Source organism: Acartia tonsa, chromosome 3, assembly GCF_053477335.1.
Source record: "Acartia tonsa isolate MP-2025a chromosome 3, ASM5347733v1, whole genome shotgun sequence".
NCBI classification, from domain to species: domain Eukaryota; kingdom Metazoa; phylum Arthropoda; class Copepoda; order Calanoida; family Acartiidae; genus Acartia; species Acartia tonsa.
The window spans coordinates 42,143,751-42,160,890 of record NC_137262.1 but is presented as its reverse complement, the minus strand read 5'-3'; the positions used below and the strand labels follow the sequence as shown (position 1 = coordinate 42,160,890).

Below are 17,140 nucleotides of genomic sequence, written 5' to 3'. Positions count from 1 at the left end.
AGTTTATTTTTTATGCCCTTTTTAGCGGGTCTGTTTAAGTCCTGAATTACTCTGTTTATAGTGTTTAGTAGGGCCCAGGAATTTATTCTAACAATCTACAAAATAAGAGCTCTTTTAAATAATTGGCTAAATTGTACCATTAAACAAAATTTTATAGCTATTTATAAGACTCTCAAAATCCTATTCTATAATAAAACTTGTGACTATGCCCCTAGCATCTAGGGACTCTGTATTATTGGATTGCAAAGAGTATAAAAAGAACATAAACCCCTCCCAAAGACTTCAATCTAAAGTCTAATAAAATAGCATAAAACCATTCCGAGATCTATGTGTAGCTTCCCCATTGAGTGGACTCAATGGGTTCTATAGTTATGGAAAAATTAAGCTACAAACAAAAAAAATCATACTTTTTTATGTAATACGATGGTTAAGTTTTCGAAAATTTTGATGCTGTTGGATTCTTGGACTGTATTTCCACCTAAATCTTTTATCATTTTCATAATAAATGTATTTTTATCAAACTTTAAGTTTTGTAAACCAAGTATGGTCCAGACCCCTCCCCCCTCTCCCCCAACTCCTAGCAATAAAGATCCACTTGCAAGATTAAAATTTTCATTTTAGAAAGTGTGAAATGTATCCAACCTTTAGACCAAAATGGATCTAAAGATTCCATAAAATCTTCAAAATGGCTCTATTATATCTCCCCCCCCCCCCTCTCTCTCTCTCTCTCTCTCTCTCTTTATCTCCTCTCTCTCTATACTTTTCTTTCACCTTCACTTTATTGAGATTGGTCGTAAAATTATAAAAATTCTTTTTCCCTCATCTCTTTATATTCTCAAAAGATGTGCGTATGTATATATGTAAGTGTGTGTGTGTGTGTGTGTGTGTAGGTGTGTCAGTGTGAAGGTAAGGAATTTAAATATGCCATTTTATCATTATTATTAGCTCAAATTTTATCTTTTGTTTTTTCAACACTATCTGCTTTCTCTTCAAAATTAAGAAAAATTTGCTCTTCTTTTTTTAGGCAAGTATGCAGAGTTATAAATCTTTTTTTTAAAGAAAATTAAAATTTCTATTAAGCTTTCAGTAAATTTTAGGAAAATTCTTTTAAGAAATGTTAACACCTGTATATAAAACTTTTCTATTGGTAGAAAAGCACTATTTAAACATATCAATTGCAAGCGAAGCATCTTATAGTGCCATAAAAAATGACGTCATACAATAAAAATGGCCAATGATAGTCTAGTATACATTTTATTATTGGTCAATTACATTGTATATTCTCCTGTATTGAATGACGTCATTATTTGTTAGGCACTATAAGCTGCTTCATTTAATTATAAAAAATAAATTCAACGAATTGGACTAAGTAAGTTTTAACCATTATTATTTTTTGTTGTAAATTTATCGCATGGGTTTGTAATTTGATGTAGCGTAGATTCGCTTACAGAAAGCTTACTCTTGAAGAATAATAGAGCCTAAATATAGTCAAATATATAGACTTTTAAACAAAAATGATATATTTTTAATAATTTAAAACAAATTTTGAAAAAAAAAGCTGAGCTATTATCACTTGTATGCTGCATAAGATAAAGTCTTGTTTTAATTTTGTTATTATTTATGTGTTTCGCTACTTAAAGACGCTTAATAGTTATTTATCGCATCGTATTATAGACATAAGCCATACTGAAGAAATATTCCTACATCTGAGAGAATTAAAATTAGATAAAAAGTTTGAGATAATTGAACAAGATTTAATATATGTATCTCCCGCTAGGATCAAAAAGATCCAAGATTACAGGATAAAACAGAGATATCATCTAATTTAGCGGAAAATTGTTATCAAACATTCCAGGCAATTTTATGAAATAGCACAAACCTACATATAAATAATAATATTTTGACAAAAGCAAGAAATATATATTAACACAGATTTTACCAGGCGAAAAACTTTCCTACGACAATCAAAAATTTAAATTTAAAAAAAATTTATGTATGTGTACAATGTACAATAATTAGTTAATTACATCATGCTGTTACGCAATGATGCAAATGCTGTTTAAAAGAAAACAATTAATCTTGTCTTAATCATTCATTAGCGTTAACAGACAAATCAAAATTGGAAAGAATTAGTAGTTTTTATCTTATTATTGACAGCTTTCAGCGGATATTTTTTTAAACGATTAAAACGAGGGGCCGAGGGCCAGGGTTAACAAAACTGGTATAAATTTTATGATTTTTTATTTAATAATCGTGGAAAACAGTTTGTAATACGATGCTATACAAGATTTTTAGTATTGCTGAGAACTGGTTATAATCCAGCGGATATTAATCTGTTTCGAAGCCATAATGAATAAAAATTTCTGTCCATTCTGACGATTTCTTAAACTGCTTGTTCAATACGGTAGTTATATCATGAGAAACCTAATCATTATACTTTTAAAAAAATAAGTCGTTTTGAATGAACACATTTTAATTTTATTTTCATTAAAAATTCCCAAGGGCGGATCTTTCAGTTTATTTTCTTTAATCTAATTACGAAACAATTTTAATTTAAATATTTTCTTGGTTAAATGGATTTTTATTTCTTTTTTAAGCAATGAAAATATTATTAGCTCAATTACTATTACCTATTACCCTTTTTAAAAGCGAAGCTTTTCTATAATTAGGGTCGGTCCGTACGTCCGTCCGTCCGTCCGTCACAGAGAGTTAGCTCTTTTCGTTAATTTAAACAGGTTAGAATTGTCCTATCGATTCCAAACTTTGCATGATGATTCCTATAGTAGTTAGGTACAATTAAGAAAGCGCAGCAACTCTATAAACAATACCAGAATGTCCGTACGTCATTTTAAACATGTCGATTTTTAACTTTTTTGACAACAAATTTTTGTATGTTAAAATTATCCGATTCTTCTGTTTTTTTGAAAACTGATTCCTATTACAACAAGGTACAATATTATAAGCGAAGCATCTCTATAAACAAGTCCCAAAAATGTAAGTATGTCCTTAAACAGTATCATGTATTTATGCAGTTTTGCAACAAATTTTCTTAAAATATTGTTTGTACTGATGCATTAATATTCTGCTAATTCAGTTCTGACAATCTACAAGTGTTAATGTTCGTTTGTCCTTCCATTTCAGAGCTTCGCTTTATGGATGTTGTCATCCTTGTTTCGATAAGTGTTTGAAAAAGTTTTAAAACTTTGGGCCTTGATTTTATTAAGTCTTGATTAGGTTGTACAAATTAGCATTTTTTTCATTTAATTCTAATTTAAAGAAGGACATTTTTTTTGATAATTTTGGTAGTACAACAATTTTTCATCCATTGTCTTATCCCTTAAGATCCATGCAATCTACCTCTTTAACTTTTTAGAGGTTTCTATTTGTGTGTGTATGTTGGGAGTCATTCAAATTAATGATAACAAGGATGACAACATCCATAAAAGCAAAGCACTGAAACAGTAGGACAAACGGACATTAACACCTATATAGTGTCAGAACTGAATAATCAGAATATAAATGTATAAGAGTCGAAGCAAAGTTGTAAGTAAATTTGTTGAAAAACTGCTTTATACAGGATTATGTTTATGGACATACTTCCATTTTTAGGACTTGATTATAGAGTTGCTTCGCTAATAAAATTATACTTTGTTGTCCCAGGAATCAATATACCAAAAATCAGATCAATCGGATGAGTAGATCACATAAAAATTTGTTGTTAAAAAAGTAAAAAAAATCATTATGTTTAAAATGGACGTACGGACATTTATGTAATGATTATAGAGTTGCTACGCTTTCTAAATCGTACTTAATTACTAAAGGAATCACCATGCAAAATTTGAAATCGATAGGACAATTTTAACATGCCTAAATTAACGAAAAAAGCTATCCGTTACGGACGGACGTACGGACGGACGGACCGACCCTAATTATAGAAAAGCTTCGCCTTTAAAAAGTTTAAATGCGTTTTTAGATAGTTTTTTTTGAGGAAAATCTAGGTGCCTCGGGTTTGACTAGAAATGAATGAAAATAGTTTGAAAATTAGAAGATTTGTTTATAAAAGAAAGATGGATTGGTTTTATAGTTTTGTAGTTGTGGACACTTGTAAATATTTGTCTATTCACCCACTAAGAATATAAACACCAGTTTTTTTAGAGGAGCAGCAACTCTATAAGTTATTCATGTTGTCTTAGCTGTAAAGCAAATTTGTTTTTGCTTATATTTACCTTTTTTATGTGGTTCCCCAGGTAGTATGCATTGTTTTAACTTTTTTGGGTACCTTATTAAATCTTGATTGATATGTTCCTTCTTTTTCAACACGAATCTTAATCTATAGAGGGGGTAATTTTGTTTATAACTAGGGTATATCGTATATTTTCTTATCACTCAGATCCATGATTATTCATTTTTGGCCACACCTTTGCTGTATTCGATTATATACAATTTCCCCTCAATGATCTAATAAAGTTTGTAATTTTGTTTACTAGATATACACTAAAGCTTCAAAAGCTAGTTTTTTAAGGATGCAACTGAAAAAAGTTGCCATTATTAATTGTTTCTTTTCTTCTAAAAAGTTCCCATTAGCTATAAAAGCCACCCTAAGTGAGAGAAAAAGGCCGCTTTAGAAAAAGAATTGTAAGTATCTTTTGTTTGGGTCTAAACAGAAAGTCAAAGAAAATTGGTGTTAAAGAAGAAACAATGACAATAGCATCCAAGAGTAGCGACGAATTATAAATCACTAAAAGAAAAAAATAGGCTTTCCACTTTTTTTATTGCTTAAATATTATCAAGTACTATCAATCAATCAAAGTCCAAAAGAAAGGACAAAGAACAGAGATGTTAAGGATAAGACAATGTTGATGAACATTCACTATTATAATAAATAAGATAAACCTTCTATAGACCAATAATATTTGTTTAAAAGTTTGGACTCTATTAGTTTATATTAACCAATCGACATATCATGAAAGTTGCCATACTAATCTGAAAACAGTTTAATTTAAATTCGAATGTCTCTTCCCTTCTCGAGAAAAGTTACAATGTAACTCATAAGAAAATACGACAGATGAAAAAAAATAAAGAAGAAAATTAAAATGGAGGAACATACTTGCAAGAAACAACAATTGGGAGAGAAGCTTTGCTACCAAAAAAGATTGCAAAATTGTTGGTAGAACATTTATCTTGTATTCATAATAGAAGACTTTAAAGGTCAATGAAAATTGTAATGTCACATCGTGGTAAGAGGCCTTGCTAGCTAAATAATGTTTGTGTGATTTTTAAAAAGTCTTAACCAAGGAAATATATGAAGTAAAGGTTGTGAAAATTCACACACACACTTTTCTTCTTTTTAAGTGTGGTCATTTTATGGCAAAATCTTGGATTTATTCAATTTTCTTGGTAACTACTAGATATTTTAAATCTACAAAAAGACAGCAATTGTATTTATAAATTGAGATATTAAAATCATGCTAACCACAAGACCATTATGGTTCTCCTTTACACATATAGGTCATGGGTAGATTTATAAATATTTTTTGGAAGGGTACCTCAACCCTTCAAAGAAAAATTGTCCCCGGACAAAAATACCCCTAATTTTTTTTTACCTTTTCTTCTTAAAACTAAGTAGATACACACCTTACCCCCCTCCATTAAGTGCCACTAAAAGCCTGTAGTTACTAGTAATAACAACACTTTATTTCAAAATGTGGAATGTTCAAATTCTTATGAACAACATTCAGGGATTAAACATTTTTTCCCTCGCTACATTTGAGTCACACTATCTTGTTATCTAAACAGTTGGTGGTCTAAATATTTTTATGTTTAACTAGGCATGAGAAAAATATAATTTGCTGGCCGCTAGAGAAAAAATAGACATTACATGCTCATTTCATTTTGGTAGCAAAAAAGGTTTGGTAGCCTTCATCCAAAATTTATTTCATTAAAATGTATTAGTGTTTTTTTCATCAATCTTTCAAGTAAGTTTTTATTAAGATCTTAATTAACTTCTGTTTTATTTTCTCAAATTCAAATATAAATTTTATAGTGCAATTCGTATAAGCAACAAAAGACATATTTTTCCAAATAAGAATTATCAGGAAGATTAATTTATCGTCTATTAACCATAAACTCAAAAAAATCTTCTAAATCGTGTGAAGAAAATGTTTTAAAAATTTATTTCCCATTACGATTACAAGATTTCAAGATTGATTGAAAAAATGGTTCGCTTCGGTGAATCTACAAGTATATTTGTAAAAAGATTTAGTCATATGGCAAATCTTAAAAGTATCATTTTTCTTATGTATTATAAACTCTGAAATTTGGTTTTGATAAGAGGATGGCTAGATTCTTACGAGCAAAGCTTATAAAACAAATCTATATAACCTATACATATAAAAGCATGCTGTCATTGTTGAGACAAAGAAATTGATAGGAACTGGTTTTTTTTCATTGGCGGAAAAGTGAGTAGAGCAATAAAAAATAAGTAAATACCTAGTTCTTTATTTAAAATGCGCTGATTTTTTTATCAAAACAAGTTCTCTTTTAGAGTCTTGGCAAATTAAAGATAATAAAAAGTATGGAAACTGGTCAATCATGCCTTCACTCAAATTTTCTTATGTAAACTTTTTTACTTTGTAAAAGCCAATAAAAGAATCAAGATCGGCCAGTTACTGTGTCGCGAGGTAAAAGGATAATTGAATAGACTGAAATACTGAAATAAAAAAATATTATGTTTATATGACATAATTGTTTCATTGACTTGGCGCATTTATAATTGGTGCTTTAACTCAAACCTATTTTTGACCACCTAACCTAAAATCATTATATACTTATTTCCTTCAGAAGGTTTTAACTCCACGGGGGTACTATCCCATGTGGGGCTCCTCTAATCTTTACATCACCTAACCTAACCTAACCAATAATAGACGTTTGTTTGTGGTCCAAATGCGATATAAGGAAAACAAAGGCATTGTTTGTAGATGTATGTGCTGATTGGGAAAATTCAGGTATAAAAAAATATTATAGCTTGAGTTAATTGCGTTTATTAGAGTCAGAAATGCATACCATTACCAACTAAAAAGACTCATGTTATTTCACTTTAAGAGAACGGTGACAAGATAATTACACAATTTTCAATAAAAATTCGTAAAAGATTAACAAGTATTTTATTTACATAGTAGATCATTTGGAAAGACCTTTATCCCTGTGAATAGTTAGATACTGACTGACTGACTAGTCACATACACCCATAGTTGGTCCAGCTTACAAAATTGTAAAATTTTCCTTTGTCACAGTATAAATACACACTTTATACTTAAATAAGTCCATTATGCACTAAATCTTTTATTGGCACTTTTTGGGACAACAAAATTTAACAAACTTCTTTTTAAATATTTTTTGTGATTTTTTGGTAGATTTTTTTATTTAGATTGTGAATTTTATTTGTAAATAATCTTTTAAAAGTATATTAATCCCTGAATTTTAGTATTGCTGATTTCATGAATATAATGATAGGCTAATGGAAGGTTTAATTAACTAGTTTAACTACAACTTATCTAAATTTCAATCGATTTACAGCTTAAAATAACTCAACGTCTAAGAATTTTTCTCTCAAAGTTATAATGGCTGATAGAAAAATAGAATGCAAAATTTTCTTCAGTTAAAATACTTTTTAAGAAGTATGAAAATATTTATTGCAAGGTAGAATTTTCTCCTTTTGACACATCCTTTTATTCCTGGTTGAAGCAAAAGGTGCCGACATAAAAGTAGTCTCGTACCTACCCCCCGTGTAAAAAAAGAGGGGGATTAAAAAACACCTTTTAACAAAATTTTCTAGCTCAAAAAGCATTTTATATTCTTTACCTTCAAGAATAAAATGAAACTATTTTTGTTTAATCCCTTTTCTCACGTTTATATCATGATTTTTTGGATAGAATTTTGGGATGAAAAGTTTTTGGCCACCCCTTGCTGTAAAAAGTTGTTGTTAGTAGGTAAAATTTGACCATTAGGGCTTTTTGGCACGCATGCAAATTTAAAACTGTAAAAATTGCTCTTTTAATTTTTAAAGCTACCATAATTTTTACTTCAAGTCCAGAGTTGCTAATTTTTATCTTTGAAACTCAGGAAGAAAGAGTTTAATTCTGATACGATTTGGATCAAAGAATACTTATTCCAGTATGGCTTCAAAACCGATTAATGTTCGCTGGGGAAAAAACTGGTTATCAGCCATACTAAAAATTCATGTATAGCATAGTTTTTACAATTTTCCACAAATTTTAAATAAAAATCATAAAATAAGTACCAATTTTGTTTTGGTTTGTTTTTGGTTTTAATACTATGCGACAAATAACTAATAATTTTATAAGTTATGTGTAGTTTTTTCTCATTTACTTTAAAATTTAACCGACCAAAAAATGCAAAGAAATATGACAATAAATCTATTATTTCTTATTAATCTGATTAAAAATATTAGCTTTAAATGTACTAGGGCCACGAATACTTTATTTGAATAAAATAGTTGACTTTAAATGTTATACTTGATTGTTAAGAAATGTGTATGTAAAGTCCCTTGATACCAATTAAAAATTTAACAACACACATTCTATTTTATCTCTAATGTGGTGTTGATACTATTTGGAATATAACATGTACCTAATTACAGCAAATAGGACAGTTATTAGAAATATACAAGTTTGGACTAGAGCCTTCAAGAGAAGAAAATTCCTAATATTATTTACATGTTCAATGTAAGTTAAATAAATTAAGTTCCTTTAAAATTGGTAAAACACTTTTTTTAATGATTCTAGCAATGAATGTAATAAGTATAGATGTATATGCCAGACAACTACCTGGCCCCGGTTTTGGGGCCTTTTTCGTCTGCTAGCAAATTGCTTTCTGCTCTTTTGTAGCGACTTTGCTGTGTTAACATTTACGATGCTCTTGGACGATATTTAAAGACCCAATTGAAAGTCAGTACAGGGTCCACTAGGTGGGGAGGGGACATGCAACCCATTCCCCCTCTATTGTTTTGCTCTAATAATCTAGCTACTATTGGCTCATAATTAGTAAAATAATGGGAACACCCCGAAGAGTAAATGGTTGTAAAGTAGTCTCAAGAGATGAATATAGATACAAATATCTATGTCAATAGTTTTAACAACAAAGGTATAATGTTAAAGGGTAGACTGTTTGTTATACAAATGAATAATAGCAAATATCCCATTTTTTAGAAAATCATAAAGTGGGAAGTGTATTTTTTTTCTTGGGGCAATTTTTCTTGGGAGGGTGTTGTACCCACCCCCCAAATTGTTACAAATCTTCCAGGACCTATGAATAGAACCATATCGGTCTAGCAGTTAGATCGCTTTTTCGGTACAGACAGACATAGACAGAAAGACATCCTATTACTTTTATAAAAAGATACATAATTATATGCTATAGTTATATAAATTTGAGAGGTGTGTCTATCTATACTATTTACTCTATTAGAAAGCATTTAAATTGTAAAGTGGACATTAATTTGATGCAAAGTTTTGTGTGTTATGAATATTGATAAATATTAATTTGTTTGCTTTTTTTATTGTTATTTTGCTAAGTATTTTATTCATGCATTTGCATTATTTCTAGACCAAAAATATAATGATGGGAATCCAGAATTCATTTTTTTAAAAGAAAACTTTTTCCTTTTTAACATCACAATTATCCTCAATTCAATGATAAAGATTTTCTTCAAATTTCAACAATCATTTTAGTAGCCAAAGACAGAGCATTGAAATCTAGCAAGGACGAAGCTATACAAAAATGGACTGTTAATAATTGCTACTCTCAAACACTTTTTGTTGCCCAATTTGCCATAAAAATTTTAGAAAAAACTTCTTCACATGTTAATATTCCATCTGAATTTTTTAATTTTCTTTTACAATATAAAGATAATATTACTTACTTTCAAACCTAAAAATGTTTTTTTTCCAAAAAAGTAAATATTTTTTAAAAACTATTAAAACAAAACAAAATATTATACATATTGTTTCATTAATGTGAAATATTTTACTGTATTCAATTTATGAAAAAAATCCAAAAATATTATAGTTTATTTCATGTTATTTGTAATTATACTGAAATAAATTAAGCTAATAAATTTGTTTGCTTATTCAACTTTGACTTTTGAAATAATTGAAAATCTTTTTGCAAGAACTGAAAATTTTAGATATTACGTTTTTTATGAACACAGTTTAGATAATATAAAACTCATTTTTTTAGGCAAATCTTTTCTACAGTTTGGGTCATTAATCAATTCAGAACAATTAATTGCAGAATATAAACCATTTACAATTTTAAAATAGTAATGTCTTATTGTTGGATTGTTATGATTTCACTAACCACTGAACCGGTATAGCTCTTCAAAGATGGTTTTAGCTATTTTATTTTTAAACTTAGTTTTTAGATGGTTTTAGGCTATTTTCCTGCCGCATAATTTCCACATCGAATACTGAGCCACTAGATGCCAGGGACGCAACTGCTAGTAAAGAACTAAGTTGAAAAAAAATATATTTTTTGACAGATTCAGTCATATTTAATGCATTTTAATTTTAATCTTGCAAATATTTATTAAGCTTTACCAAAACTATTTTGGATGATATTTTAATAAATTTTAAAACGGATTCTGACATAAATAATATATTAACTTTCATACAAAAACATATTTATATTTTTAAGGTTTGTCAAATTTTTGATTATAAGTGGGTTGTTTCAGGTCACAGTAAAAACATAGGCACATCATTTATTTTTTGAATAGTTTAGCTATGCTTTTATGGATATTGTCATCCTTGTATCATATTTATATGGAGAGATCAAAACATTTACAAGAACCAGGGAGTAAAGGGACTTTAGAATGTTATTTATCCTGGTACTCACAGTTTTAGAAACACATTATCTCATTAGTATCAAAACATTAAGTGTTCTTATCAAATATTGATTGGTTGGGTTAAATTGGCATTATCCAAACCTTTTCAATAATAATTGTAATCTATAAAATGGGTATTTTGTTTATTTTTATAGGAGGTGTACATCAACCAATCCTTGTCTTGTTTTCATCAATGAATCCTTTAACATTAGTTTTATTATCAATACAAGAAAACTTATCCTTTCCCAAATTATTTTAATATTTCAAATATTTAATTTAACATACAATATTTACAGTTTTGGAATTGTATCCATATTAGAACCTAAATACATCTTTGTATAAATGAATGTCTTTTGTGACATTTAAAATATCAAAAGGCTATTTTTAAAGATCAAATGCTAAATAAAATCTAGAGCTATTAATATCAAATTAGCATTAGCTAGGTCCCGGAATGGGTTTAAGCTATTTTGTTTTTAAATTTAAGTCCTGGTATACTCGATGGTTATTTTTCTTATCCAATCAAATACAGAGCTCCTATATGCTAGGGGCGCTGTAGTTTTTGTTTTAAATACAAAGCAATATATGAGAGAATGAGCTGTTGAGTTATAAATGAACCAATCAAGTATAAGATATATCTATGCCAATACTTAACCTGTGTGTGAGTGTTTGTTTGTTTGTGTATGTGTGTGTGACCGTAAATAGTAAATAGATAATCCTTTCAACCTTGCAGAAGCAAAACCACAGAAACAGAGAAGAGTTAAGAAGTAATATAGAGAGCAGAGATAATCCGACCAATGAGATGCCAGGATTGTTTGGGCCAGGTGGACCACCCGGCTCCGACCAATGAGAGAGCTCGGAAGTAGCGCGGTGCCGCGGCTAATGGTATCATTCCATAAGAAGACATAGTGGTGTAAGGATACATAAACAGTGAGTGAGATAGTGTGTTATTATACAAGTTACATAAAAGAGCAAAACTCTTTTTCGGTTGTTAAGGTATATATATTTCTTTTGCAAAAAAACAAAATTAATTTTAGAATAAAAACAACCCAAAACTATTGTGCAATTTTTTTTTGTTTAATTTTTTAAACGTTTTATATTTATCAGTGATAGGACAATCAACTAAAATTTAATCTTTCGCCAAAAATATTCCCTCTTTTCTGTATGGTTTATATTTAGAAAAAGATAGGCTTATAATCAAAATCTAATAAATTGTTATTCCTTTGGTAGGTCATCAAATCAAGATGACAAATTTAGAAGAAAGACAGGCTTTTGCAAAATTAGAAGCTTTAAAGGTAAGCATTAAAAATATTATTGTTCTATTTTGAAAAGTAATTATATGTTAATTTAGTATAAAAAACTTAATACTAATTTATATCAACGTTCGGGTAGCTTATTTTCTGTCTTAGGTAGTCTTTCTTGTGAAATCTTATAATTAAATGTGTAAAATATTTTTTAATCCACTCTAAGAATACATTTTATATTGCATTTTTGCTTGTATGATTGTTAAATTCTATCTATTTTTGATGTATATTACACATAAACTATTCTATTTTTCAGGACATAAGAGCCAAGACTATAGGTCTAGAGAAGACCCGCGCCTCTCTCCTGTGTGATGTTGGTCAGCTAGAGGATGAAGAAAGATGTCTGCAAGAGTATCGTAGAGAGTTAGAGCTGCTACAACAAGAGAAAATGGCTCATGTTGAAGAATTAAGGTACAACCATTTTTCTATTGACATTAGCAGTAATCATAAAAAAATTATTGCAAAATCTTTTTGTTTTTAGAGAGGTAAAATGAGCAGTTTCAAAGGTTTGTATGGGGGGGGGGGGGGGGGGTAAATGAGAGGTTTTAAAGTTTGAGGTGGGGAGACATCCCTTTTACTCCGCCCTATTGATTGTAAGCATTCCTTTTTCCAAAATATACATGCCTAAATAAATACTAAGACTTAGGTTGGTTGATATTATTGCTTCTAATTTCAACTTTATATGCTTCAAAAAAACAAAAATATTATTTTCCCATTAAACTTTTGTTATTAACATCTCATTTAAAAAAAAATTATGTCGTAATTTTTAGGCAGATCCACGCAGACATAAACGCCATGGAGGCCATTATCAAACAGGCTGAAGAATCAAAAAGAATCGCCCAGGTAACAAAAATCTACGTTTGTATAAATTTATTTTCTCTAATAACTTTTCTGCAAATGCGAAATCACTTTTTATATTCAAATGTAATCCTATCCTTGTGTACAATAAATTTGATATTAAAACTTACTGCAATAATTGCAAGACAATTTTTCTTGGTGTTTTATGTAATGAAAAAGACAAAATACATATATTTGTATAAAAATAAGCAAATTATATATTTTCGGCTCTTCGGTATAGGGAATACTTACAAAAATTCTCAGCCGTATATCTTTAAAAGCAACTGAGAAAATCGTCTTTTCCCTTAAACGTAGCTAACAGACTGACATTAAGAATCATATAGTGGCCTCGATACTACAAATAATATGAAATACTAATCCATTATTTATTATTAGCAGGACAGTGCCCGCAAACTATTATCCGAGTACGTCCCCTTGGTCCAGGATGTCAACAGGATGCGGGTGGAACTGCTGGAGCTGGACAAACTCCCAGACATACCTGACTCAGAGAAGGACCGCCTGAAGGCCGCTGGAATTCTGGATAAGGACAAGTCGTTGTCGGATCCCTGGCCAAAGCCTTTGTCTAACCATACAGGTATGCAAATTATTTTATCTAGCTTCGCTGCTACTCTATAATTCATTTCATGTTTTTGTCTGTCTTATAAAAAAAATAACCCCTTTTTATAAAAGTTGAATTATATTCAACAATATTTTTCTAACGTGTAAACATTTTTATTGAAAAAAATTCAAAACTTTAATTAGTGAAAAAAGCAACATTTTTTTATTTTGAAATATTTTTATTTGCCAGTGGCAGATGATTCAACGGTCAAGTATGATTGGCCAAACTGGTTTAGTGTCAAATCCGTAGGTAATTATGAATATAAACTTTGGCATTTTCCTTTACAGCTTTAGTCTTGAAAATTTAATTTCAATTTTACAAATAAATCTACTAAACCAAATCAATTAATCAATTTAAAAAATCTATTAACTACGACATTTGATTATAATGTTTTTTTTGGCTTTTTGACTAATATATGAAAATAGATTTACATTCAGAAATAAAGGTTGGGTAATAAATAATTTTACATTAAATCGAAATTGTAAAAAAATACGCTTTCAATTTATTTCTACATCCTAAACTTTTTTTGTCCAATATTGACTCTTGAAAAACGAAAAAAATCCTTTGAAAATGTTGGATATGTTACAAATTAAACATAGCAAAACAAAAATACCATTTCAATTTACCTCTATTGATAGTAGCTCAATATTAATCTTATTAATTTATTTTCTCGTATTCATTCGAATCCGGTGGATAGGAACCGGTTCTCATCCATACGAAAAAACTATGTCTAGCATCGTATTATAACCAGTTTTCTACGAATATAGAAATGTACAATCATAATGTTAAAACTAGTTTTTTTAGCCGGTGCCTTTGGCACCACGGGGCTAAAAAAAACTAGTTTTAATCTTATAATTGTACATTCTATATCCGCGGAAAGCCGTTTATAATACGATACGAGAAATAACTATTCTGATTTTAGGTAATGAGATGTTAATCCCTAACTCGCTGTCCCTGCCCACCCCGCCCACACACAACCCCTTCTTCTCCATGACCCGGCAACCCAGCCCCTTGTTTGGCTCACTTGGCCTCTCGAAAACCGGTTTTTGCCCGCCGTCGAGTATCAACCCGATGCCGAATCCGGCGCCGTTCCGTTACCAACAACAGCCGCCGCCTATGAAGTCTTGCTTGAGTTGTCACCAGCAAATTCACAGGTATAAACAGTAAATCTTTTTATTTTCAACGTATCTTTAAGATGTTTGAAAAAATATTGATATATTTTGAACTAAAATAGGAGTGGATATATTATTATTACTGGGATCTTACACAAGATTTTTATGTTCTCTAATAAAGTGAAACTCGTAGTGGGAATAACGTTACCCCCTATTCATCCCCTTTACCCTATCCCCCCCCCCTCAACTGGATTAATGAACTGACTAATAAACGAGTTGCATGTTCTAATATATTATATATTTTTTTTACTTTAGGAATGCTCCTATTTGTCCTCTGTGTAAAGCCAAGTCTAGGTCCAGAAATCCCAAGAAACCAAAGAAGAAAGAATAAACAAATTAATTTTCTTATTTTTGTTGTCATAGAATAGTTAAAAATCTAGATGTATTGTATTAATTGTAAAAAAAGCTTTAACCAAATCCCTCTCGTTCAATGTCCCAAAAAATCCACCAAAAATTTTGATATGGAGGAAAAGATGCTAAAAATGAAAATTCATGCTTATGTAATATTTGAATATTTCTTACAATTTTCTTAGATGTATTTCTTTCAGCCCAATACTTAAAATCAACACAACCATTTTTTAGAATAGTTCTTATTTTAAACCACCTTACCATCTAAAAATAAGTTTTTATGTTAACGATTTTATAGAAAAATTAGGATCATGTAATGAAAACGAAGTAGCGGGTTTCGTCTTATTTTCACAGTAACTTTTCTCTTAATTCTAGTCTCTTTAGGGAGCTCTTCCCCAATGGGGGACTCATTAACATTTACCTGACCTAACCTAAAATAACAAATCAAAAGCTACGGTGAAAATACCTCTAGCCCTCTAGGTTTTCTTTCCATGATCCAAAAATTTTAAATTCATTTTTTAAGTATTGGTCCTAAAATATTTGATATTAACTTTGTTACAATACTATAGAATATAAAATTCTGTCATCCATTTAGTGGATAATATACCAACAGGCCAAAAATTTATTATACTGGCTATTAGCCAGTAAAAAAAAACATTAATAATTATAGATTATTATTTGAAGTAAACTTTGATATAAATGAATTTAAATATAATTATCAGTTATTGTCAAAAACCAAGAATTTTTTCGGTCGTTGATTACATTATCCTTGATTCTTACCTACCCAAAGTTTGGTGTGTCATCAATTTCGCATAGTATTTCATCAGCAATGTCTTTATTTTCGCATGATGTGCAATGGAAAATTTATTAGACATTTATTAGTGTTTAATGAAGAATGAAAAGCAACGGGAATTGGGTAGTTTGTGCTATTTTAATAACTTTCAGGCTTTATTATTTGCTGATATATTTTGTGGAGTTGATAACACACAACCTCTAATATTTGCATAAATGGTGTTTCAATGTGATTTATTCCCTGTACCATAACTCCAGGAGACAGGGGATAGGACAATGGCAGTTAAATAAATACACAACCATTCCTAGTACTCAATATTCACAATTAAAGATATAATTTCATAAATATTGGGGGGAGATTAATTTATCAACCATTGTCTTATCCCCTTATCTCTGTTTAATTGTGTAATTTTATCAGTGGCGTGCGAAGCACTTTGTCTAAGGGGGGGCATTTTGAAGATTTTGTAAAATTTTGCCCCCCCCTAAATCAAAGTGCCCCGGGGGGGCACTTTGCTTTAGGGGGGGGCATTTTGATTATATATACAAATTTTAAATAAGGGCGTTTTAAGGGGGGGGGATTATTTGGTTATGGGCCTTCTAGTCCTTATCCCTTCTTCCCCATCCCTATTTCTTATTTATATCCCCCATCTCTCCCCCCCCATCTCTTCTCCCCCATACCTTTTCCCCACCCTGCAATGACCGAAGGGAAAGGAGCTAGAAAGCATATTTGAAAAAAAGTACTGAAGATAATTTAACCTTCCCCCCCCCCCCCCCACCAAAAAACATTTTTTATGGGTGGAAGGGGATGTTATAAAATCTCAGCAGGAAGGATGAATAACCCCATAAAAAAAATTTTTTTGGGGGGGAGATAAAGACACTCATTTTGGAAATAATTTAACAAAACTTAACTTAATATGTAAAACTGATTTTAAATATTTCTTTATTGTATGACAACAAGGATGACAACATCTTTAAGTAGCAAAGCACAAAAAATCATTAATAAGAATACAGAAAAGTAGATTTAAAGAGCATCTGTTGAAATAAATATATATTTTAGGTAGAAAAAGTCACAAATCCTTTTTCCTGTATGTTGTGTGATGACAGTCAAAGTAAATTACATACTGGATGCTCGAAACAGCGAAAAATTTTATTTTTTTTTAATATTATAATC

At 30.0% G+C, this 17,140-nt stretch overlaps 1 protein-coding gene across 3 annotated transcripts; it reads left to right on the top strand.

Annotated features, from left to right (window-relative positions):
• Positions 1-11,773: 11,773 nt before the first annotated feature.
• On the top strand, positions 11,774-15,301 carry LOC145314232 (zinc finger C4H2 domain-containing protein). 3 transcript variants are annotated; one of them, XM_080154061.1, is made up of 8 exons: positions 11,774-11,893; positions 12,128-12,192; positions 12,458-12,612; positions 12,972-13,044; positions 13,438-13,633; positions 13,847-13,906; positions 14,580-14,811; positions 15,085-15,301. In XM_080154061.1, the coding sequence occupies exons 2-8, from the start codon at positions 12,142-12,144 to the stop codon at positions 15,158-15,160; spliced, it is 843 nt and encodes a 280-aa protein (XP_080010187.1). In that variant the 5' UTR covers positions 11,774-11,893; positions 12,128-12,141; the 3' UTR covers positions 15,161-15,301. The 3 variants fall into 3 exon arrangements, with proteins under 3 accessions (XP_080010187.1, XP_080010186.1, XP_080010188.1); XM_080154060.1 differs by having other exon boundaries at positions 13,435-13,633; XM_080154062.1 differs by lacking the exon at positions 13,847-13,906 and having other exon boundaries at positions 13,435-13,633.
• Positions 15,302-17,140: the final 1,839 nt, after the last annotated feature.